This window comes from Anabrus simplex, chromosome 9 (genome assembly GCF_040414725.1).
Source record: "Anabrus simplex isolate iqAnaSimp1 chromosome 9, ASM4041472v1, whole genome shotgun sequence".
NCBI lineage: Eukaryota > Metazoa > Arthropoda > Insecta > Orthoptera > Tettigoniidae > Anabrus > Anabrus simplex.
In genome coordinates this window covers 25,298,175-25,323,316 of record NC_090273.1, presented here as the reverse complement: position 1 = coordinate 25,323,316, position 25,142 = coordinate 25,298,175, and the positions used below count along the sequence as shown (strand labels likewise).

At 41.5% G+C, this 25,142-nt stretch overlaps 1 protein-coding gene across 1 annotated transcript in view; it reads right to left on the bottom strand.

Moving 5' to 3' along the window:
* ds (dachsous cadherin-related 1) overlaps window positions 1-25,142 on the bottom strand; it is a 231,259-nt gene that overhangs the window by 57,578 nt on the left and 148,539 nt on the right. The window contains exons 9-11 of the mRNA XM_068229134.1: window positions 10,771-11,142; window positions 9,223-9,595; window positions 2,499-3,018 (exon numbers count right to left, since the gene is read on the bottom strand). Of these exons, the coding sequence (XP_068085235.1) occupies window positions 2,499-3,018; window positions 9,223-9,595; window positions 10,771-11,142 (1,265 nt within the window). The remainder of the gene's footprint in view (window positions 1-2,498; window positions 3,019-9,222; window positions 9,596-10,770; window positions 11,143-25,142) is intronic.

Sequence of the window (25,142 nt, the reverse complement as noted above, 5' to 3'; positions counted from 1 at the left end):
CATTCTCTAGCTATTTATCATGGAGGTTTTAATTTTGTGTGGCTATTTCTAGCCGGGTGTAGCCCTTGTAAGGTAGACCCTCGGATGAGGGTGGGTGGCATCTGTCATGTGTAGGTAAATGCACCCAGTCCCCGAGCCAAGGGAATTAACCATTTAAGGTTAAAATCTTCGACTCGGTCGGGAATCGAACGCGGGACCCCTGTGACCAAAGACCAAGATGCTAACCATTTATCCATGCAGACAGACACCATGGAGGCGTATCCAGCAATACTTCTGGTAATATTAAACAACATTATTAGCAGAGAATATGGCACTGATTGTCACATTCATCTTCACTCTCAACGGCATATGAGAAACATGGAAGATAAAAGAACTCAATGGTATTGATAAAAATCTATTCTACATCAATGGAATTGACATTAACTCTTAAATGAATACGACTGTGCATGCATGTTGATTTCTTTGTCACTCCAACCAGACTGATGTAATCAAGATGTCTCCCAACTCATACCAAAATAAGAGACCAGATACCAGGGTTCGGTACGTTGGAACACTTTCTGAGATACGGTAACAAAATAAATCAGCAACTAAATAAAAACATGTATTTTATAATCACGTTTTATCATTATGTAATATTTTCTTGCGGTTGATAAACATATGGTCTCCTGATGTCGTACGGTTAACAAGCTCAATTATTTTGGATATAATAACTTCTAAATTAACTAAACTGGTAAAAATACCGAGTACAAAGATTTTTGTAACATGCAATTGCATCCAACATATTCTTTGTTTCTTTTTTAAATGATATTTGTTCGTGTCGTCGACCTCTGTAGATCTTTTGCCACTACTTTCACCATATGATAGGAACCTGCATGTACGTGGAATTGCAGTAGTTGTAGAGTGTTGAATGTGAGGAAAGGAACGTTAAGGACGACACAAACACCCAGTCCCCAGACCAGGGATATTAATCATTTACAATTCAAAACCCCTGACCCGGGGCCGTTGAGTGACAGGCGGACGCGTTTCCCCCTACAAAGCGGGGCCAGACTATCCAGCAAATACTTCTTGTATTATATACTGTATGTTACTTGTTCAACCACGTATTGGAGTCTTCACGTTTAACAAATATGAGGGACGTGGTTACTTAATTGACTCGTCACTAAATATGAGATTTTTATTCGAAAAATAGTAGAAAGTTGTCTAGTGTATTAATCCTCATTTTAGCAGAACTAAAGAAAGTAGATACATTTTTATTTTGATAACGTTTGCATTTGACGGGAACTATACTCAACCACAACAAAGCATTTCACTATAAAATATAAATAGGTGTTTTATATCATTTAGGTTCTCCTTTATTCAGAATGTTAGGAATACCAATTCCAATTGAATCTTCCTTCATCAGTAGTTGTTATTCCTCCATCACTGGCTTTACGAATTGTTCACATTTTTCCAGTTCAAACCGGTTCGAGTAAACTGTAAGGACTCTATATGGGGAAACATAATTCGTGACAGACACAAATACCTCTCCCTTTCACGTCTCTTATCCAGCCATCCTCGAATAATTCTTTTGTTTTCCTTGATCCCTTCAATTTCATCTGATGGTAGGAGTGAAAAGGAGATAAAACGAAGAATAGCGCAAGCCAAGGAAGCCTTCTATAAGGAAAGAATATTGCTGACATCTAAGGCAACTAGCATAAATGTTCGCAAGAAATACATTAAAATATTTGTATGGAGTGTTCAACTGTATGGGTCAGAAAGCTGGACTCTCATGGAGAGGGATAAAAAGAAAATCCAGGCCTTCAAAATGTGGTGCTGACGCCGTACGCTAAAAATACCCTGGTCCAGTAGGGTAAGCAATAATGTAGTGATAACAATTTTGAAAGAAAAATACCAGTTTGTAGAAGGGATAGATTCGTAGGTCATCTGCTAAAACATTCAACCTGGTACACCAATCTGATGGGAAATGTGGAGGCCAAAAGGAGAGGAGGAAGACCAAGAAAACAATTTATGACGGGCATCAAGAATGGACGATGGTACACAATTGTAAAGACGTTAGCACTGGAGAGAATATTTCTATCCGAAGGATGACAATGCTGCCAACCAATTATACAAGGGTGAGGATAATAAAGAAGAAGATCCCCTTAATAAACCTTGCCTTCCTATAGTCCGCATTTTTTGAAGGATCCGGAATCTAACACTTTCCCTTTCATTGTGTTTATGAAGTACTCATGCTATTGTTTTCTTGACCCTTAATACAAAACTATCAACTTACACCCTAATACGCCTTATAGTATGAGAACCTATGAATTTATACTGGCTTATATTACATGAAATGTGTACAGTGTGCAGGTCAAAAGAGATCAGATTTTGCAACATCAGTTTTGAATAGTTATTTGCAGAGTGCCGTAAGGAATACATTGGGGAAAACAATTTAAGGGGAAAAATACACTGCTATTCTCTTGAATGTACTAATGTAACTCAAGGATGTCATTACTCACCTGTACGACTTCCTTGCCAGCAGGAGCATTCTCTTGCAAGTGTACCACGTAGGAAGCATTCTGGAATCTGAGGCTTGCTGCACCTTCAGGTGGATCTCCAACTCTGATTTCAATGAGACCTGTAGAGCTCTGTGGGGGATTGCCTTTATCCCTCGCGAGTACTTCCAGATGAAACAATCTTCCTGACTCGGCAGCTAGACTAGAAGACGCCGTCACAATGCCGGTGTTAGGGTTGATCCTGAACTTGTTGCCTGGAGGTTCGTTCACAAAACTGAACACTACTTCAGCATTGGTGCCTTGATCAGCATCGTCTGCTGTGACTCTCAGCAGATTATGGCCTGGTTGTGTGTAGGCGGGCACCTCAGCAGTGAAAGGGTAGCGAGAGAATGTAGGTTTGTTGTCATTAACATCGCCGATATTAATCTGGACGGGAACTCTCTGGCTACGAGCGTCATACCTGCCTCCATCTGTCGCTACGACGAGGAACCGATAAGAACTCTGCTGCTCATGATCAAACACCCTGAAATGCAAAACAAAACATATTTAATTATTTTAAAAATACAGGCTAGCTTATATTTATTCAAAATTTTACCTAGACACTGCTGTGAACGAACAATGTGATTCTAAGAAAGACATTATTTAAGCCCACTAGGGAGTGCTATGACTAGTTCTTTTTGGATGCTCTCTTTCATTCCCAATACCTCTTGAGCCTTGATATTAGTTTTTCCTTTCTTTGCCGTGCAAGAGTTTTGCGAGATTTAACAACCTTTGAAAGAGGAGACCACGAGTTTACCATTTTACAAAATTTGGAGCGGTCTGGGACATCAGTATCAGAAATTCCAGCGGAAGCTAAGAATTCTTTTTTTACTTCCATGAGCCACATGATTCCAGTCTGAGTGAGAAGAGCATCTTCGTAAGCCTGCCCGTAAAACTTTAGCCACCTACGTCGTATGCTAGTGTTAGCCGTTTCCAACTGTTGGTACATTTAAGAGTTCGCTTTCAGCCGGTAGTTTCCATCCGGGAACACCCTTGGCCCATTACTTTTCCGGAGGATACGTCTTTCGACTTCTCCCAGGTCGTCCATAAAGCCTTTCCTATTCATCAGTAGGGTCTCCGCAGCATATGAGAAGTGGGGTCTGATAACAGTCTTATAATGGCGTATTTTGGTGTTCTTCGAAATGCACTTCTTGTTGTAACGGTTTTGCGACAGTTTGTATGCGGCAGTGAGTTGAGTACATCTGCCTAAGATGGCGAAAGAAGTGCTATCTAGAATTGAACAGGCCAGAAGTGTATTCGTCGGCATGAGATTACAGTCTCTCAAAATAAGAATAAGTGCATGGTATTATAGAAATTACTTACAGGTATACTTTGGTCAGAAACAACTGAACCTGTAGGTATACTGTTTGTTGTGGGTAACTGCAGGGTTTGTGTCTACAGGGGGAGCTGAATTATATATTGATAATTAAAATTAAGTATGGTTGAATGCACGGGACATGCGATACAATGCGCTCATTCTATTTTTTGCATGGCTATGGTTGTACAGAAGAATACTCCGAATATCTCAGGTGGAAAGGAAATCTAATGACGGGGTCCTTAATCGCATGAGATAAGCAGAGAACTTCTTACGACCGTCAAAGAGCGGGGACTACAGTGTGCTGGACACATCATGAGAAGCGATCGGTATGAACTTCTCCAGATTCTCATTGAAGGGAACATCGAAGTATAAAAATCTGTGAGAAGGCGTAGGAATTCTTGGCTCAAGGACTTGCTCCGCTGGTTCGGATGAACATCTTCCAAAAATCTTCAGAGCCGCTGTTCGGCGAGTAATTCAAGTCAATTGGATCACCAACATACGAAGGGAGGTGACTTTGTGACTAGAATAATTTAACAGTTCATTCCAAAACAGATCTGCATGGCAATAATAATAATAATAATAATAATAATAATAATAATAATAATAATAATAATAATAATAATAATAATAATACGAACTGAACGATGCTCTTCGTGTTAAGTTCAAATAACGCAGTAGCTAATTATGATGTGAAGTATGCTTGAGGCCTCCCCGGTGAAGTAGGCATCCTGCTTACCACATCTGCATCCGGTGCAGTCGAGCAGAGTGGGATGAGAAACAATCGTGAGTTAGTCTTCACATCAACGTCAAGGAGATCGAATTGAAATAGATTGATACATATGAACCATTTGGCTTCAGTTCGTGTGCACTTCATTACCAATCTCATGCGCCACGTATATTCCCTGGTTAAGTTGAATGGACAGTCAGAATCGAAGTTCTTTAGCGAAGCAGCAAGGTAATTTCTTCTCTGAAAGTCTCCTCAGTTCGAATCTTATATAATTATATCATAATATGTGGTTCTATTGTAATACATTTGTAAAAATACAGTACCCTGAGGCCATGATTGGGAATTCTGAGATTCTTACGGGACTGCGTGGATTGCAGGTCCAAACCAAGTGTTAATAATTTATTGTTGGTATCCTGAGAGTTGTTTTACTTTCTCCAGTTTATCAACACTCACTCCAAGCGAATGACACGTTACAGTATTTACAAACACGTGTCTTAAAATAAGTTCACATATCACATGTACAAAGATAATTATGATGATCAGAAAAGAATCACACAGGCTAACGATCGTATTGCCAAACAAGGAACAACAAGAAACCTAAAATAGTCAATCAGTTACCTCACATAATTACTTGGGACTCAGATGGAAGGCGCATTCGTTCGGAGCTTCAATGGGATTTCGTGGTAGATTTCTCTAGAATGGCCAAGAGGAGAATTTTAAGCTAGTTCTCTTATCTCCAATGCAATGATAACGTGTTCAACAACACGTTCTTTAGTTTATAATTTATCCTCAGAGGAAATCATCTTATGGAGAAATAATTCCGTCGCTGGTCGCTGTATCGATTGTGATGAAATTTCTGCTACTACAGCTAGGGCAACAATGCTTAATATTAGACCACTATGGTTCCCTTCTAAAGAATAAGGAAACAACTTGTTTTCTAAACTAGCGACGTCCTGATGAGAATCTATGGAAATGCATTTATTGTTTTATGCACATTAAATGCATTGTCAGCTTGCATTCGGGAGATAGTAGGTCCGAACGCCGTTGTTGGCAGCCCTGAAGATGTTTTCCGTGGTTTCCAACTTTCACACCTCCAAATTCTGGGGCTCTACCTCAATTAAGGCCACGGCGCTTCCTTGCGACTCCTAGCCCTTTCCTATCCCATCATCGTCATAAAGCCTGTATGTATCGGAGCAACATAAAAAATAGTAAAAGCTTATGGACATAACGAACATAACTGTGTTCTTCCCATACTGAATTTCGAGTTCAGTCAACAGGAGTGTGTAAGGGCTACCAGAGAAACAGAGACAAGCATCTGAAATGCCAATAGAAATTTCTAAAACGGTAAGTTAAATAAGTTTAAGATTTTGTATCAAAGGACGGTTAAGTCGCAACATTTAGAAAGGGTTGTTGATAGTCAAACACGTCGAAAGAATAAGAGAAGTTCTGAGAAACAAGAGAGGCAGAGGAACAGATTATACTGATCACACTGTAGAGGGAGAAGCTACACAATGGACGATGATATACGGGAATTTAATATCCAGGCTTGACACAGCTCCTATGAAATGTAAAAGAGAATTTAATGGTACCCTGGTCCCAGGACTGTTGTGGTCTTTCCCCTTACCGAATTATAGAGGAATGTTAGAGTTACGTGTTACCAGAGGATGTTGACAACTGCGTCATGTATTCCCACCAATCAAATGCGCATTTGCAGGTGTCTGACGAAATAAAGGTATCGTAGCAGCAAAATTTCACACCAAGAATGATTTACATACCACCGGATGCCACTTATTTTCAAGCTTTAAAGCAGCTTAACATTCTTGAAATGTTTGCAACATTATATGGCAACTGTTCCAACTGCTCCACAGCGTAGCGTTATTAACAATATTTTGGTAAACATTCCTTTTAAACAGACAAAAGAAGTAATCACATTCACTTATAAGCAAGATAATTTTGTAAGAAGAGTGGAGCCTATAATATAAATGGAACAGTCAATTTTAATAAAATGACTCAAATGGGATAAAAATACATCAATATTGCAAAGTACATCCTTTATAGGCATAATACAGTAGTATAAGCGGGGAACATATCTTGAAACAATATTCAATTATTATTTTATTTATTCCAATTGTTCACTTCTCTCCAGCGTCATTGACACATTGTCTTAAAGTGTCACAGACTGCAGAAGGATGCCAGCCTCTGTAGATGGAGAAAAACAATCAAAATCAAACTAAAATATTCCTATATTGTCCATGACAAACTAAGCCAGTAGACAAATTTTCATTCGGTATTGTCTTTGATGCAGATCCAGCACATTTTCCCCCTGAAAATGGCTCTGTGCTTTTAAGGTTTATTTGCCATTATGGTGTATGTATTTTTAAGTTTTTGTAAAGTAGATGAAAGCAATTTCAAGTATTTCTAAGAAGAACATACACCGAAAATAATCGGTATAATATTTCTTATCGATAGGTTGAATTCCTAACAAGGGAGAAAATAACACACTGATGTTCTTTGAAAAATCTGTTAAAGGACCAAAAAAAGACTTGATTTATGCAGTTGTTATGGAACAATGTTATGCTATTTATTCCACAACTGCCTGTTTGATGCAGTCTATTTGCTAAATCACTGCCATTTCTAATGGTGTAGCATTGAACTAGACCCCTATTTCATTTGGAGAACAGACAGATTTCATTGGAAGACCGAAGTGTATATATAGTAACATATCTTCGGTTACAGTTCCATCTGCTATGTCACAGATATTAGCAAGGCAGTGTTTTCCAGTACACTGCCTATAAGATGTGTCTTAAAGTCAAGTTAGACAAAGGAGACGAATGCCTCTTATATCCTCTTCCCATATTTGTTATGTTCTGTAATTGTTCAGTTGTTCTTTATCATCACATAGTGTCTTATTGGACACACCAAGATCAAGACAGTTCAATACTTTATATTATTATAGCAAGTGAGCCAGCTGCCCCTTATAATTTTGGAAGATATGTAATCCAGTAATACGCGTTAGATGTGATGGTCGATATTCCTCTGCTCGCCTGCCATAATGGTGACAATATGCTGCAAACATACCTGCAAAGCACACTGGACTATATCAGCCTTTTTGTGCCATGAGAAGGAGAAGGCCATTCCAAAAATATTACCTCCTTTGAATCAGTTGCTGTACATTAATCTAAGACATGGTGGAATTTTAGGTCGTGCCAAATGATTAGGTAAAGTAAAATGTGCTCTTAGCGCTTAAAACCACGTAGTGGAGAAGAATTGCCAGACCGTAGTAGGTTTAGTGGTTTGAGTCCCACGTTACATAAATATTTTACTTGTGCATAGAGATTCAGTCTGTTTTCAAACACAGGCCATTTCTTGACAGATACGTCCCGTAAAACTACCAGTATGTTAGTTGAGTTCACTATAGGGTGCAGGAAACCTCTACATAGGTCGGCGTACTTTCACAACGCTCGGCAAATCACAGCCTACAGGTATGTCAGCTACCGGCATCATGGGAATAAACATGCGTCATTGCTATGCTCACTGATTGTTTATTACGTGTTTATTGTTAACTCTGAGGGCAAATTAAACAGAAATTAGACATACCTATAGCCTTGACAGTGATAGGAAAGGCCTAGGAATTGGAAGGAAGGGGCCGTGGCCTTAATTAAGATACAGCCCCAGCATTTGCCTGATGTGAAGATGGGAAACCACAGAAAACCAGGCTGTCGACAGTGGTATTCGAATCCACTATCTCCCAGATGCAAGCTCACAGCCGTGCTCCCCTAACCGCAAGGCCAGCTCGCCCGGTGTGCTTTTCTTTAGCATTCATTCTGTATTATAGTTGGGGACAAATCATGACGACCTCGCCTCACACCACTACTTTCCAGCGGCAGCTCTGTGACTATTAGCGACTTATAGGATTTACTACCTCTACTGCAGCCAGAGTTGCAAAATCGGTTACTGCACTCCACATGAAGAAGGGTAAATACTACAGAGTGAAGAAGAAAGTGGTTTGGCAGCCTCTCCAAAACAAACAAGGATCACTTTGAGCTCGTTAACTCAGCAGGGTGCAGGGTGTGATTGACTACCGGCTTTCAGCTCGCTTCCAGGAACTGAGGTCGTCATGTTTTGTCCCCAAGTATATTTGGATAACTGTCCGACTCGTTGGCTGAATGGTCAGCGTACTAACCTTCGGTTCAGAGGATTCCGGGTTCGATTCCCGGCCGGGTAGGGGATTTTAACCTTCATTGGTTAATTCCAGTGGCCCGGGGGCTGGGTGTTTGTGCTGTTTCCAACATCCCTGCAACTCACACACCACATATAACACCATCCTCCACCACAATAACACGCAGTTACCTACACATGGCAGATGCCGCCCACCCTCATCGGAGGGTCTGCCTTACAAGGGTTGCACTCGGCTAGAAATAGCCACACGAAATTAAAAACAAATTGGATAACTACACGGATCGACGTTTTGAGGTAGTCTATAAACAGCAGGTGGCATAAAACTACATTATATTTTCATTCAAATAAAACAAAGAACCACCCCATTCTCGGCAGCTTGATGCCAAATTTGTCTACTGTGAGCCTGCAAGGGCTGCCAAGAGAATGACACTAAAGTTTCATTAAGACAATGACTGAATACTTACCCTGCCGTCGTGATGACTCCAGACTTGTTATCGATACGAAAGAGCCAGTGACTCTCATTAGCAAGAGAGTACACTATACGAGCATTTTCTCCCAGGTCGGCATCTGAAGCTTGCACAGTAAGCACTGGAGTGTCTGGAGGAACGTCTTCAGGAACTGTTGCCGAGTATCGAGGTTGAGAGAAACGAGGATCGTTATCGTTCTGGTCTTCCACGAACACCGACACATTGCAAGAACCCTGCAAAGGAACAGGATTTCCTCTATCTTGCGCCGTCACCACCAACCAATATCGAGAGTGCGCCTCACGATCCAGAGGTCGGGCTACCAACTGGCCGCTGTGCAGATCGATACTGAACTTGTTACCGACATTTCCCGCTGGAAGAAGAAAGAAGAAAATTAATCATACTATTCTGAAACATTGTAAGCACTCACAGTTCTCAGTTATAACGAGAGAAAAAAGGTTAAACTGTACATCTCTTTAGGACAAGAAGTACTTGAAATTTTCCCACTGTCCCGGATAATTCAAAATAGAGAGCTTTAAACGATCAGAATTAGAATTTAAGGGTTTGGAATATGATTAAGGGTTCTTCAAAAATTAACAATGTGGATTTTTATTGAAATTATCGACGTAAAATATGCAGTTTGATATAGCTATCAGCTTGGAGAAAACCGAGGAATACTCTACTTTTTGTTTGGTTATATTGAAAGCAGTGCTGAGGGACGATCATGATGGACAAGTTACTACGTGTCTACGTATTTTACAAGAGAGTTAAGTAATATGTCAATTATTACTGGAATAGTAATGGCATCAATATCATGCAATCGAAAGGACTACGTGAAAATGTTTTGACGGGGAATATAAAACAGTCAACGAAAACCGAAATATACTGTATACAAGCATATAGTTGATTTATAAGAGAGTATATTGCGTGACAAGTTGTAAATTGCCTCTAAAGTCATGCTCATCAAGTCTAGAATTCAGTATGGTGTGTTATATCCATCTTGGAAGATATCAATTGTCGAAGAAATAATGTGGGACGCTTCAAAAGTTACGGAGTGGGGTTCTGTCTTGTTCTGAGAAGAATACACAATCTCAAAGAGAATTTAAGATGACAGTGAGGAGTTGACACAAAAACTTGAAAGATCATACCCGAGATTTTAATGAATATGGCATGTCAAATGATATGATTGCAAGTAACAATAATGATCACTGGTTTAAAGTGAAATTTCACCGGATACTAAAGAGTAACGGTATACGAGACTAAAGAAAGTGGATGTGAAAATAGAGCAGATAGATGGGAGAAAGAATTGGAAAAATCGTACTAGTATTTATGGGTTAATCGTCAGGCAGATATATAAAAGGGATGATGGCAGTTATTGTGCTTTTGTGAGGCAAAGCATCGATGTAATGGGTCCCTATAAAGAAGTATTCTTTCTAAGCCCTTTTCGTTCGGAGATAAAGAGGTAAATCATAGCAGAACATTACTACAAGAACAGAGTTCAGTTCTCAAGTACACAGCCATATTTCACAAAATACAACAAGAAGTTACCTGTGATACTATAGGTGACTTCTCCATTGGGACCGCTGTCTTTATCAGTAGCAACCACAGTGTGGATGACGGCCAAGTCACTGTTCTCAGGTACAGAGAGACGATAACAGGAGCCGGGCCTGAACTCTGGAGCATGGTCGTTCACATCGGTGATCCGTACAGACACTGTTGTAACGTCGAAAAGTGGAGATGACGACGGCGAGGTGGGCATCCCGTCAGCTGTACGAGAATCGGTCACATACACCGGCACAGTGTATCTTTCCACGGTCTCTCGGTCTAGGGGAGCTCGAACAGACATCACACCCGTACGGGCATCCACCTTGAAGCGATCGTCTGCCACACCAGCAGGGATATGGTACGTCAAATTACCTCCTGTGTGAGAAAGAAATGGGATTAATCAATACTGCGTAGGTAAAACAATAAGCAGTAATTATTTTATGAATCAGATATATCGATGCATGAGGTAACAGTAATAGTATGCTCAACAGATAGCAGAAAGAAGTAGCAGGGATATTTTTTGGAAATAAAATAAAACCACTAGAAGGTCAGATACAACAGAAATCGTTCTGTTCCACTATCCATGCATTTCATGAACTTAACGATTCGACAAAGATGTTTTTTTTTTCAAGTTGCTTTACGTAGCACCTACACTGATAGGTCTTATGGCGATGATGGGAGAGGAAATGGCTAGGAGCGGGAAGGAAGCGCCCATGGCCTTAATTAAGGTACAGCCCCAGCATTTTCCTGGTGTGAAAATGGGAAACCACAGAATCATCTTCAGGGCTGTCGACAGAGTGGTTCGAACGCATTATCTTCCGAATGGAAGTTCACAGCTGCGTACTCCTAACCACACGACCAACTCAATGATTTTCTTTTTGACACAATACTAGAATAATACTCTGGACCATCCATAACAGACAAACAGAAGGTAGATATAGACAGTAGAGTAAATACATATCTGTACTAGCACTCGAGAAAGGCAGCAACACTAGCATTGTTATTTGCTTTACGTCCCACTAACTACATTTTTACGGTTTTCGGAGACGCCGAGGTGCCGGAATTTAGTCCTGCAGGGGTTCTTTTACAGGACGCGAAACTTTTAGTGATACCTGGTTTTACGGGGTTGAGGAGTAAGGAGAGTGCTTTCCCGGTTCCGGTAATACTGCCAACTGAATGGAAATGAAATCTGAATTGAATCAATAGTATGACCGATCGATATGAATTTTCTAAACCTTTATTATCTTAAGCGAACAACTGTGTCACATACACATTATACTCGTATAACTTTATATGACATTTCTCGATGCGAATATTGTTCCTGGCATGAATTCTATATTTTGGCTTTGCTGTGTAAACAACAACAGTACTAGTACGTAAAGTGTACGCCAGATGTCTCACGGTGATACATAATCGATTCATAGTTTGTGTTTCAAAGGTTGCCAATATGAATCTCGAAGATAAACCGAGGTCTACCGATTCAGCACTACTGAGCTCGATAGCTGCAGTCGCTTAAGTGCGGCCAGTATCCAGTATTCGGTAGATAGTTAGGTTCGAACCCCACTGTCGGCAGCCCTGAAAATGGTTTTCCGTGGTTTCCCATTTTCACACCAGGCAAATGCTGGGGCTGTACCTTAATTAAGGCCACGGCCGTTTCCTTCCCACTCCTAGCCCTTTCCTGTCCCATCGTCGCCATAAGACCTATATGTGTCGGTGCGACGTAAAGCAAAAAAAAAAAAAAAAAAAAATCAGCACTAGCGAGGCCCAGGTATCACCAAAAGTTTCGCGTACTGTACGTGCCAGTAAATCTTACCAACACGGGGCTGACTTATTTGAGCACCTTCAAATAGGCTACCACCGGACTGAGCCAGGATCGAACCTGCCAAGTTGGGGTCAAAAGGCCAGCGCCTCAACCGGCTGAGCCACTCAGTCCGGCAGCAGAAAAGTTACGTACTTGATCAGATAAATTACGAGCAGGCTAATAACCCAGTAAATATTGATGAATTCCATAGAACATTGCTTGAAATCAACATTTTTCTAGTACGACAAGTCATGATATATAAACTAATTTCGAGGGAAGGAAGGAGGGAAGAAAGAAAGAAAGAAAGAAAGGTAGGAAGGAAGGAGGAGGAGGAGGAGGGGAAGGAGACTCCAGCTCATTCTGCAGCACTACTCTATTATCCCTCCATATACCAATACTCTCCCTCAAGACGCCCTACATAAAATCGTATTAATGTAAATCGATCCTGAAACTACTGTAATATTCACTGCTGTATTCCAGCCCTCTCCATACACAGTCTGACTTAGGAATGATAAAGAAATCGAAGGAGATTCTTCACAGACACCACCACTTAATGACATCATTATTCAAGGTCTGAATGAGTACATGCACTTTAACGATTGTAATTACAGGGGTTTTATGGCCTCTTTGCTTAATGAGGGATCACGGGGTGTCATCGAGTAATGCCTGCAATAAACTGAATACCTCCACTATAGGTTTACAACTTTTCTATCACTGCTTTAGAGCACAGGTGAGCAAAGCGCGGAAAAGCAATAAAACCATATCTAGTTAATTCCAAATTCAAGTGAGCGATACCTTTGAATTTTTGAAATTACAGCGTGAACGAGGTAAATACGACATCACTGAAAACTGAACCCAAATCCCCATGAATAATGCTTTGAATTAAACTGGAGGCTTAATAATAATAATAATAATAATAATAATAATAATAATAATAATAATAATAATAATGTTATTGGTTTTACGTCTCACTAACTACTTTTACGGTTTTCGGAGACGCCGAGATGCCGGAATTTTCCCCCGCACGAGTTCTTTTACGTGCCAGTAAATCTACCAACACGAGGCTAATGTATTTGATCACCTTCAAATACCACCGAACTGAGCCAGGATCGAACCTGCCAAGTTAGTGTCAGACGGGCAACGTCTCAACCGTCTGACCCACTCAGCCCGGCTGGGGAATTCTTCAGCTTCCTGAACTTTTCGCAACTATCTGGGTTCGGCAATTTGTGTGAGTTTAACCAAATTTTACGACCGGACGCCCTTCCTGACGCCAACTCGAATTGGAGGAATGTATTCACTACTGCGTGCTTTTTAAAAATCTGCTTTACGTCGCTCCGACACAGACAGGTCTTATGGCGACGATGGGATAGGAACGGGGTAGGAGTGGGAAGGAAGCGACTGTGGCTGCAGACAGTGGGTTTCGAACCCACTATCTCCCGAATGCAAGCATACAGTTGCGAGTCCCTAAGCGCACGCCGAACTCGTTCGGTTTGCGTGCTCTTGTTGTGGTTCGTTGTGTGATGTGTTGTATGCAAATGCGGATTAAGACGAATACAAAAATCTAGGCCCCGAGCTAGATAAATTACCCAAGTGTGATTACAAACGCGGCCCAGCCAGGAATCGAACCCGAGACCGTCTGAACCGGAGATCACATTCAGCCAAGGAGCTGAGCTTGCATTAAACTGGAGCAATACAATATTATTTATCGTATACAAGTATGTACACTCAACTGCACAAAAACTGGCCGGCAGACACATAGGTAATCGAATACATTCTCGAAAGCTAGAATATTCACCGTCTGTGGATAACCGGTGGTTGAAGAGATGAAATTTGGAATCCAACCACCTGAAAAATATGTCCATCCTATTTCCACCAAGAGTATTTTGAACGAATGTCACTTTCTGTGACGGCCAATTTTTGTACGATTGAACTTACAAATATTTACGTTTTTTAAATGACTAGCAGAGAATTGTTAGGGTCCTTAAAACCAAAATTGTTACCCACAGAGGTAGCATGCTTTATTAAACACTAAATTCACTGAGGTATTATCTACAGTATATTAATCACTAGATCATTTCGTGTTTGAGTTTTCTACTTGATACAGTTGTTACTCAAGTTCCTAACACATACTCGAACACGCACGCGAACACCAGCTTGTCGAGAGCCTTGTTCCAGGGCAGTTCACAATACGAAGCCTCGCTGAACTCCGCGTAGTCGTTGGGCAGACTCACTCGCGATGGACGACTCACAAGGGACTCGCGACCGTCCTTTAATGCTTACTTTAACTCGCAATTGATGGACTCAGGACTGAATCCAGAGTAATTGGCTTGCGCCGTTTACGGTCTTTATAAAGGCCCGTAGAAAATTCTAGTAGTTCCCACTTCCATATTATTCTGAGCACCTAGTCCATTGTTAATTAACCTCCAGCTTCTTCTAGGAGCTTCCTTATCGCGAGCCTCAGCAACAATTCGCCGGCGCTATTGTTTAGCTCGCTGCTGGCTCCGTCCACATTGTCACCACTGCGGCGACACTATCGCTGTCGTCCGCACTATTGGGTACCGCTGGGAGCCTTCACTGGCCTTCACGGTCATAATATATTACCTCCATAGTCTTGCGAGATGAATATGGTTGCAAATTGTATAGAATTAGAACAACTTAGCCCATCGCCCCATAAACTTTGTCTCTCTCTCACTGTGTGTGTGTGTGTGTGCGTGGGGAGGGGAGCGGTAGGAACTATCTGCTACTCTATAGTAAGTTGCACAATTATTGTGAACAACAGAAAAATGACCTCGATAATGTTGAGAGATGGACAGTAGGCAAAGGTATGATGATAAACGGGGTAAAAAGTCAAGTTGTAATTTTCACAAATAGCGAAAGCCTTCTCAGTTTTAATTACTGCTTTGCTGTGGGTAAAAAGTTCCCTATGGGGATAACTGTAAGTACCTAGGTGTTAATATAAGGAAAGATCTTCATTGGGGTAATCACATAAATGGGATTGTAAATCAAGTGTATGGATCTCTGCACATGGTTATGAGGGTGTTTAGGGGTTGTAGTAAGGATGTAAAGAAGATGGCATATAAGTCTCTGGTAAGACCCGAACTAGAGTATGGTTCCAGTGTATGGGACTCACACCAGGATTACATGGTTCAAGAACTGGAAAAAAATCCAAAGAAAAGCAGCTCGATTTGTTTTGGACGATTTCCGACAAAAGAGTGGCATTACAAAAGTGTTGCAAGTTTTGGCTGGGGAGACTTGGGAGAAAGGAGACGAGCTGCTCGACTAAGTGGTATGTTCCGAGCTGTCAGTGAAGAGATGGCGCGGAATGACATTAGTAGACGAATAAGATTGGGAGTTGTCTTTAAAAGTAGGAAAGATCACAATATGAAGATAAAGTTGGAATTCAAGGGGACCAATTGGGGCAAATATGCTTTTATAGGAAGGGGAGTTAGGGATTGGAATAACTTCATTAAATTTAACATTTCTTTGCAATCATTTACAAAAAGGCTAGAAAAACAACAGATAGGGAATCTACTACCTGGGGACTGCCCTAAATGCAGATCAGTAGTGATTGATAGATCATTTTCCAGAGTCGGCGATTGGCCGAGAACTTGAAAATAAGGCAGCAAACCATCATCTTCCTGGACTCAGGATGGCCACTATCAACGCTTGAATTCAACCTCGGATCTCTTAGGAGGTTCAAATTCTCAGTTCTATTAAGGAAATGACATGAACACTCTGCTTCGAGGATGTGACTACGGTAGGACTAATGAGAAAAAATGTAATGGATTATTCCAGAAGACATTGTATGGGATATTTTCCAAAGGCTTTCCTCAAGCCCTTTTGGGTATCTGTACCAGACCCCGATTCATATAACTGAAGTTAAGCATACTTCCGAGCCGCAGTGGCCCGTTACTTAAGGCACAAGCTGACTGTTGAAGGACCAAAGATTGAACTCTCATGGCGGAAAAATATCTCACTCTGCCCAGCTCGACTATAGCAATTATAACACAAAAACAAATATACGAGAAAAAAGAAGAACAGTATTTCATACGCTCTCGCGTGAAAACTCTGACAGAGGTAAAAGATCACCTTAGAAATCCACCATATGTGACGAAACCATGAGGCGAGTTAACAAACCGTTCCTAGTGCACGGCGCGATGCTAATGCAGAGAAGAAAGGATAAGCTTTTCTGCCAGATGGTCTCGTAAACATATCCAACACTCCGTTAACCGGAGAAAACGACCAATGAGAATGCTGAAGCCTGGAAAATAACCTGCAAATACGTATAAGACCGACTCAACTGGTTAAATGTTAGTTACTATTCTGTAACTCAACACCGTGATAAATGGTGATAAATTATAATTGTGCTAGTATATGTAGCTAAAAATTTATTACCACATGAGTACCTTCCTTTAATAACATCAATCCACCACCCTTCCTAAACTCCAAAGCTTTCCCCGAAAGAACATAACTTACTGCCAGATGTTCCAAAGAATGATGAGGTACACACTTCCAATATGAAAATAAAGGAGCGACTAGTGGAATGAGAAATGCGTTGTAGCAGGCGAGTAAAGCTCACATGTCCACCAACTTCCGACTGTCACTCAGCGTCTGGGCTTCATAAATCACCTGACTGCTACCAGGGAGCGGTGGGTGCTGCTTAAAAGTCCCCGACACAAGTATTCTTTAGGTGACAAATACATTCGCAAGAGATCACAGCAGGCCGCTCACAAGGGATTACATATTGTCCCGTCAGGCAACTTGAAGATCATTTAGCTGTGCTTAAAATATAACAAATTTATTGGGAGGTTGTGTTCGCAGATCGTCTTCATGTAACAATGAAATGAATAATTATAGGATTGCGTCTGGTAATCAGTCTGAACGGCGTTACTTTTCCAACAAGAAGTATCTCCTTAAAGTTTGAAAGAAAACAGTACAACAATTTTTTGCATGTCAGTACCCAAGTGTGGGATTTCTTATTCATCATTATTTACTAACCGTGAAGGATAGCATTTTCAGGAACTTTATTCCAAATATCGAAGAAATGTCACGCATGAGTGAGTATTTATGTACATAATAGAGCAGGAAATTACCTCTAATATGACGTTAAATTTCATCGCAAACTTATGAATGAACAGGAAGTGTAACACTAGAAGTATTTAAGCTCTCCAGGATTTTATAAATCGTGAAATTACCACCGTTTCGCGCAGTTGGAGTGCCACACCTCTTCAAGACACTGGTGACTGGTAGGCAATACTGCAAAGCGTCATTTGAAGTACATGCAATCCCAGTGAACTGGAGGAGATATCCTCCACTTGCTATAAGTGCCTGCCTTTAGCTCGTATATAAAAATTTAAGTTGCCAGAAAATTTAATTTCACAGACTGTGATTTACAACAATTGTATAAATCGAGGACTAAATATATAGCAAGTTTTAAAACAGCGAACAGATAAAGGGTATCATCGTTGAAGAAACCAAACCTTGTAGGTCACAATGATCTTCCTATCCATTATTTACCCTACGGCACGCCACGCCTTCCAGCCACATATAGATATGCAGTCCATCAGAACAATTTTCGTTGTGTTCATTTTCCTATGCTCATGTGTATGAACATTACCATGCTGTACTGTAGGAATGTGTGTTTGCGCAAGGAATTTACTCACTCCTACAGTGTACTGTGTTTATAGTGGCGTGCGGTGAACATATTTATTACCCCAGTTGCAAAAACATTTTCTAAATATAAACAATCGTAGCCGCACAACACTCTCTAAAGTCAACATTACAATTTTATAAGGCTGCGTTTTTCGTGGAAAGGTCTACCTGTGAAAGATCTTTCAAGATTTCAACCACACGCTCGCGCATACTCCACAGCAGTGACGACACCATCATAACTTAATCTATAGCAGATTTTAAACAATGTACCGGTACTTACAGTTTCATCCGGTGACGCTTCGTGATAGTACAGTCATGGTTTTTACAAAAATACACTGGGACTTTCATTTTTTTTACTTAAAAAGCCTAATCTAAACTAATCAGCAAAATTTAACTAGTATTTTACCGTCCCTGAAGTTTTAGAGTTTCACTGTCATACTGAGTGTACGTGCATCAACGGCAAACGAGGGAAAATATCTGTCGCGACTTATAACACACGAACCTTCTACGCTGGCGTAGCAGGGGGAGAGGTGATACTCCCACGCGGCGCGTCCCAGGTGGCGGATAGGAGGGTCCTAACCGGCTTGCCGGCGGACTTGAGGGAAATAAAATACCTCTCGCGGACCAAACACACAACCCCCTGTGGGTGGGGGACGCAGATGAAGAATACACCCACGATATCCCCTGCCTGTCGTACGAGGGGAATAAAAGGGGTGACCAAGGGATGATCAAATAAGAACCATGATCATCATCATCATCATCATCATCTGTTTACCCTCCAGGTTCGGTTTTTCCCTCGGACTGAGCGAGGGATCCCACCTCTACCGCCTCAAGGGCAGTGTCCTGGAGCTTCAGACTCTTGGTCGGGGGATACAACTGGGGAGTATGACCAGTACCTCGCCCAGGCGGCCTCACCTGCTATGCTGAACAGGGGCCTTGTGGAGGGATGGGAAGATTGGAAGGGGTAGGCAAGGAAGAGGGAAGGAAGCGGCCGTGGCCTTAAGTTAGGTACCATCCCGGCATTCGCCTGGAGGAGAAGTGGGAAACCACGGAAAACCACTTCGAGGATGGCTGAGGTGGGAATCGAACCCACCTCTACTCAGTTGACCTCCCGAGGCTGAGTGGACCCCGTTCCAGCCCTCGTACCACTTTTCAAATTTCGTGGCAGAGCCGGGAATCGAACCCGGGCCTCCGGGGGTGGCAGCTAATCACGCTAACCACTACACCACAGAAGAACCATGATACTACTTGTAATTAGTACCACCACGCAGGGATCACCATGGGTCTCTTTTACTGGCGCGTAGTACCACTATGTTAGGTACACAATAGGTTTGTGATTAGTAGCAACAGTGTGTGCTCACGATTCATTTTACAGTACCTGTGATTCGTACCACTACAGTATATGAGCGACACCATGGGTGAGCGACACCGTGGTTCTGCCTTGTCTTTACCGGGCGAGTTGGCCGTGCGGTTAGGAGCGCGCAGTTGTGAGCTCGCATCCGGGAGATTGTGGGTTCGAATCCCACCGTCGGCAGCCCTGAAGATGGTTTTCCGTGGTTTCCAATTTCACACCAGGCAAATGGTGGGGCTGTACCTTAATTAAGGCCACGGCCGCTTTTTTCTCATTCATAGGCCTTTCCTATCCAATCGTCGCCGTAAAACCTATCTGTGTCGGTGCGACGTAAAGCAAGTAACAATAATAATAGTACCCACTTTGTGAGGAACACTACGGAATAGTGCGAGTCCCTGTGGTTAGTCCACTTATGTGAAGAACACCATGGGTTTGCGTTGCCTGTAAATAGCGACACAATGTGCGAAACACCACAGGTCTTTGTTACATGTGCGCAATACATGACCTGTGTATAGTACCATAATGTGTGGAATGCCGCGAGTCTACGCTACTTTTGATTAGTGCCGCAACATGACAGAGTTCCCTAAGTTCCATTATGAGGGGCCGCTGACATGGATTTTGGACCCGTTTAGACTACAAGCATAATCGATTCAGTATTGTGCTTTATAAGCAGTCCCTTGGTCAGTAATACTATTGTTTAACGCTAGTTTCTGAGAATGTGGGGCATTGCGGGTCTGTTCACTGATTGTTTTAACTTCATATCCATCCATTCATTCTTCGTCCTCACGTTTTGAATTCTGGTCAGTAGATGATTATGGATGTTTAATTGTTCTTATATTTTGTCTCATTTCGTGCCATTAGGGGCCGATGGCCCAGATGTTAGGCCCCTTTAAACAACAAGCATCATCATCATGATCATCATCATCATCATCATGATCATCATCATCAACACACATTATACGAAGCCTTCACCGCTAATCCAAGAGGAACACTACAAAAATTCACTATATACCACCATCACAGACAACCAAATACAAAATGCTTTTACTTCGCGCTTGACTGTGTGTTCATGCTGGGCAACCTGAATATTTTTCTGCGGCTATCAGAACACATACTCTGCACGTGCCATCAATGAAATGCTTTTGAAGAAACTGTATACATGCCGAAACCCAAGACTAAAATATATTCTTCTATATTACAATTGATTTTATGTACTGGCTCTATTTTTATTAGCAAGTGGCTATACTGTTAATATGTTGATATTTTTCTTGCAGTCTCTAGTGTGTGGCGCTGAAGACTTCAAGTGTCAAGTATTAAAACTAACATTACCTTAGCTAAGCTAGCTGGCCTGTCGCCGTAAATTTCTGTCGGGGGAGGGCCTACAGCTCCGCCCAGCTCCCAGCACAAGGAAGCTTCAAGTGCATGCGTCACCCAAGCGACCTTAAATTTCACTGGGGTAGCTCTCTTTTGCGCCGGCAAGGAAACAGCTGAACTGCGGTAGTGCGAGGGGATTGTCGAGACAGCTGTACTTGTCTTTGCTTAGATGTTCGCAAGTTTTTAAACATTATAAAAAGCGTTCTAAGGAATAATTAGAAATACAAAGTTATTTACCCCAGCAGCGCAGGGGTAGATGGGGTTCAGTGCACGCCACTGATGTGTAAGGTTCATTTTCCTTTATACTTTCATATAGGAAAATTAACACAGCGAACACTGTTTTGAGTGATGGACTGCATATCCATATGTGGCTGGGGAGCGTGGCCAGTCTTAAGGAAAATAATGGATAGGAAGAGCATGGTTCGGTTTCTTCACCAACGATGTGAGAATTTCCGGAGTCTCGAAATTATTCTCATGGAAGTTTGCTTTGAATCCCGAACCAATGTGCGATTCAAAGGAGATAATGAACACAATGCCTATACTTGTTAGAGGAAAATGTTGAAGATGTTTGAAACTTGCTTAAAATTGTAAGGAGTATAAAAATTCATCGCAAAACTCTAGATATGCTATGGAATATTCAGAGAAAAAATTAATTATAAAACTTTCGTATCAAAAAAATTACAAAGCTTGTGCTCCTTCGCCGAAGGACAATGAGCTAATTGTAGCGAATGCTGATACGAAGGCAGTCGCAAACACCGACAATCTCTGGATGATAACATCCTTGACATCTGACAGCTCTACATACTCTCTAATGTCATTAAATCAAAGATTACACTAACATTAGTTTTATTACAGACACAAAACACTCCTGTTATTTGTCTCTCAATACACTTGCGCTTCCACTTCAATGGACTGTGCAACCCTATTTGCGTTTGTATCATTCAGACAAACTATGCGACAGGACTTAAGTGCCACTTTGATAAATAGTAGCCTTGAGAATGGATCTACAGAGAAGTGTGCGATAGCGTTTCAGAATGGGGAAAAATTTAACACTAAGAGCCTATAGAAAGTGCAGGCGATTCATAGAAATTTGAATGATTTAAGAAGACAATTTCTGATACACACTTGGCTCTCACTAGCTCCTGATTCTTATCTGTAACCAATGCAGAGTAGTGTACAATGACGTTCAATGTGCATACTTAGCGGCAGGGTATTAGTTTCCTTTGCGTTATTTTCTTCATACAGTTACTGTACCTAGCTATTCGCACGGGTCCTTGGATGAACGGTCGGCGCGGAGTGGCCTTCGGTTCAGAGGGACCTGTGCTCGATTCTAACAGCGTATGGTTAATTCTTACAGGTCGGGGACTGGGTATTTACATACAACACATCACACTACATCACACACACAACAAAATATATCCCTCCACAGAGAGCTGGTGTCAGGAATGGCATCCAGCCGTAGAAGTGGGTTAAATTCATACACAATGCTGACCCAGGTAACTGGGAAAAGGCTACGAAGGAGAAGAAGAAGAAGAAGCTACAAAGTAAACCAAAGCCATCTCCGCACAGACCATGAAGGTCCTTGGAAGAGTGCACGGTAAAATCTTCCAAATCTGTAACCTCTGTATTCACTGCGATAGAGTGATTAGCTCTATGCCCGGCCACTGTTGTTCCCAGAAATGAACCTGGTACTCATTTTTGGTGCAGGCTGTGTAAGCCTCAGGGTCATATGTCTCTCCATAAGTGGAAATCTAGTTTGGAAATTTTTCGACCTCCCTGGGCCAACTCTTGTTCCGACCCCAATGGTATTAGAGCATTTGAGGCCCAGGACGTCTTTCATTTTCACGCCCTTCGTGGCCATTATCTTCCTTTGGCTGATACCTTCATTTTCGAGGTGTCGGACCCCATCCACTTTTCCCTCTGATTAGTGTTAATAGAGGACCACGTGTACTTCCTCTTAAAACAATAATCACCACCACCATCCTGATGGCGAGCATAACCAACGTCCGATACCAAGTTCTATTTCTCTTAAGTCGGAGACAAGCTGTATCGGACGCTAGTACGAGTATATTTTGCCTTACCCATCACCGTAGGTTACCGTTAACAACTCGCACCGTACTTAACGAGCTAGCTTTACGATTTTCTCTGTCTCACCTTACTGGTGCTTCATCTTCTTATCTGCATCCATTTACCACCTCACGTATCGTATAGATAGAGGGTACGTTCCGTGTTTAGCTAATAAACGTTGCAAGTTGTGAATCGGTGAGCTGGTTGCTTGGACGGCGAGAAGGCATGATATATCGGTCCATTGTGCTGCGATAAAAGAGTAAGCAGATAGCGCGGGTCGGTGCCGCTACAGGAAGTTCACAAAGTGGCAAAGTGATGGAAGAAGGGGATATGTTGCGAAGTCGTGAACTGAACTGACGAGTGGGTAGACTAATCCGTATCCTATTTTTGAAAATCATTTATCAGATATAAATCACTGCATCAGGAACAACTACTGTGGTGTTTTAATACAGAGTACTCGTGAAGCACGTCTTGCCACTGACGTGAATTAAAAGTCTACTCTTACGGCCAAATGCCCTTCCTTGCGCCAAGCTTATGTGGAGGAATGCATTCATTATTGTGTTTTTCTGTGATGGCGAGTATTAGAGACGATAAACAATAATAATGTTATTATTTTTACGTCCCACTAATTAATTTTGAAGGTTTTCGGAGACGCCGAGTTGATCGAGCAAGTGGCCTTGCGGTTAGGGCCGCGCAGGTGCGAGCTTGCATCCGAGAGATAGTGGGTTCGAACCCCACTGTCGGAAGCATTGAAGATGGTTTTCCCCGTGTTTACACCAGGCAAATGGTGGGGCTGTACTTTAATTAAGGCCACGGCCGCTTCCTTCCCACTCCTACCCCTTCCATATCCCATCGTCGCCATAAGACCTATCTGTGTCGGTGTGACGTAAAGCAAATTGTAAAAATTTTGAATTGTGTTACGTTCTTTAGTCTGCTGAAAATGTGAGACTGAAGTGTAACCATAGCAACCAAGCAGGCAGTGATGTAACATATGGTTGGATGGTCAGACAATATTACCTAGCAACCGTGCAGACTATGTCTTTTGGCTGGGAGAAATATTTATGATAATTTAATTTTCGCAAAGGGATTTTTTTTAAAGAATGTCAATGACTTAATATTTGATTATATCCTAGACAAAATTAATTAATGTATCTATATTCACTTTTGTCCAACACTTGGAGAATATCGCCAAGCTTCGCACCAATGTGATTGCGAAGTGCGGTGCTTTGTTATAACCGCTACCATTTGATAACACCTCTCGTTTTCCCGTTCAGTGCGGACGAGGCTTTAGGTTTACAGCTTTTTCACTTTATAAATGTGATATTTAGAGTTAAATAGGGTAGATCTTTAGTTGCACTCGCAAGTGACTAAATTCATTCATAACATAAGGAAAGAATTCGAACTCTAACCAAGGTGGTCTATGGAGAAAGTCTGAAATATTTCCACTTCTCCTATCTGAGATAACAATGTTTTATACCTTGCTCCGTGACAAAACGTACAGCATGGAGGTGTTAGTGACACAGGATGTGGTTACGATATAAATTTTCCTTCGAGCACTTAGGAAAGCATTAAAGAGTCAACATTTTCATTAAAGGACTATTGTATAGAACCACTTGTGATATCTAAATATTTGCTGAAGTACATCGTACATTATCGTCAGGATACGACCACACAGTAACACAGTATTCTTCTTTATCTTATGTAAGAAATGGCTCTATCTCCAATGCTCTGAACTATGACTTTACTGAAGTAATTTAGAGTCGGATATTGGAATATTACGTTGCATTAAAATGGAAAGTACCCACAAGCACAATCCTTTAGACTGAGCCCAGCCTTTTTCTGTGATAAGAGAATGGTTATTCAGTCAAAGATCGGTAAACAACTCTAGTTACTTCATGACTTTACGCTTGTCGTGTAACTTATTCTACTGGACGAGAATTTCCTTTGTGGAGATTCTCTCGGCGTCAGTTCTGAGGGTGGAGGTTCTCATACGTGAGTTACAGTACTTCTTTTCGAGTTATTCGACAACTTTTGATTCAATAAAAGTTTATAGGACCGACTTTGGTCGGAAAACCTTTCGTTCACAAGATAGAGGGTTTAATTTCGATTGAAATCTGTAGCATTTGAGGG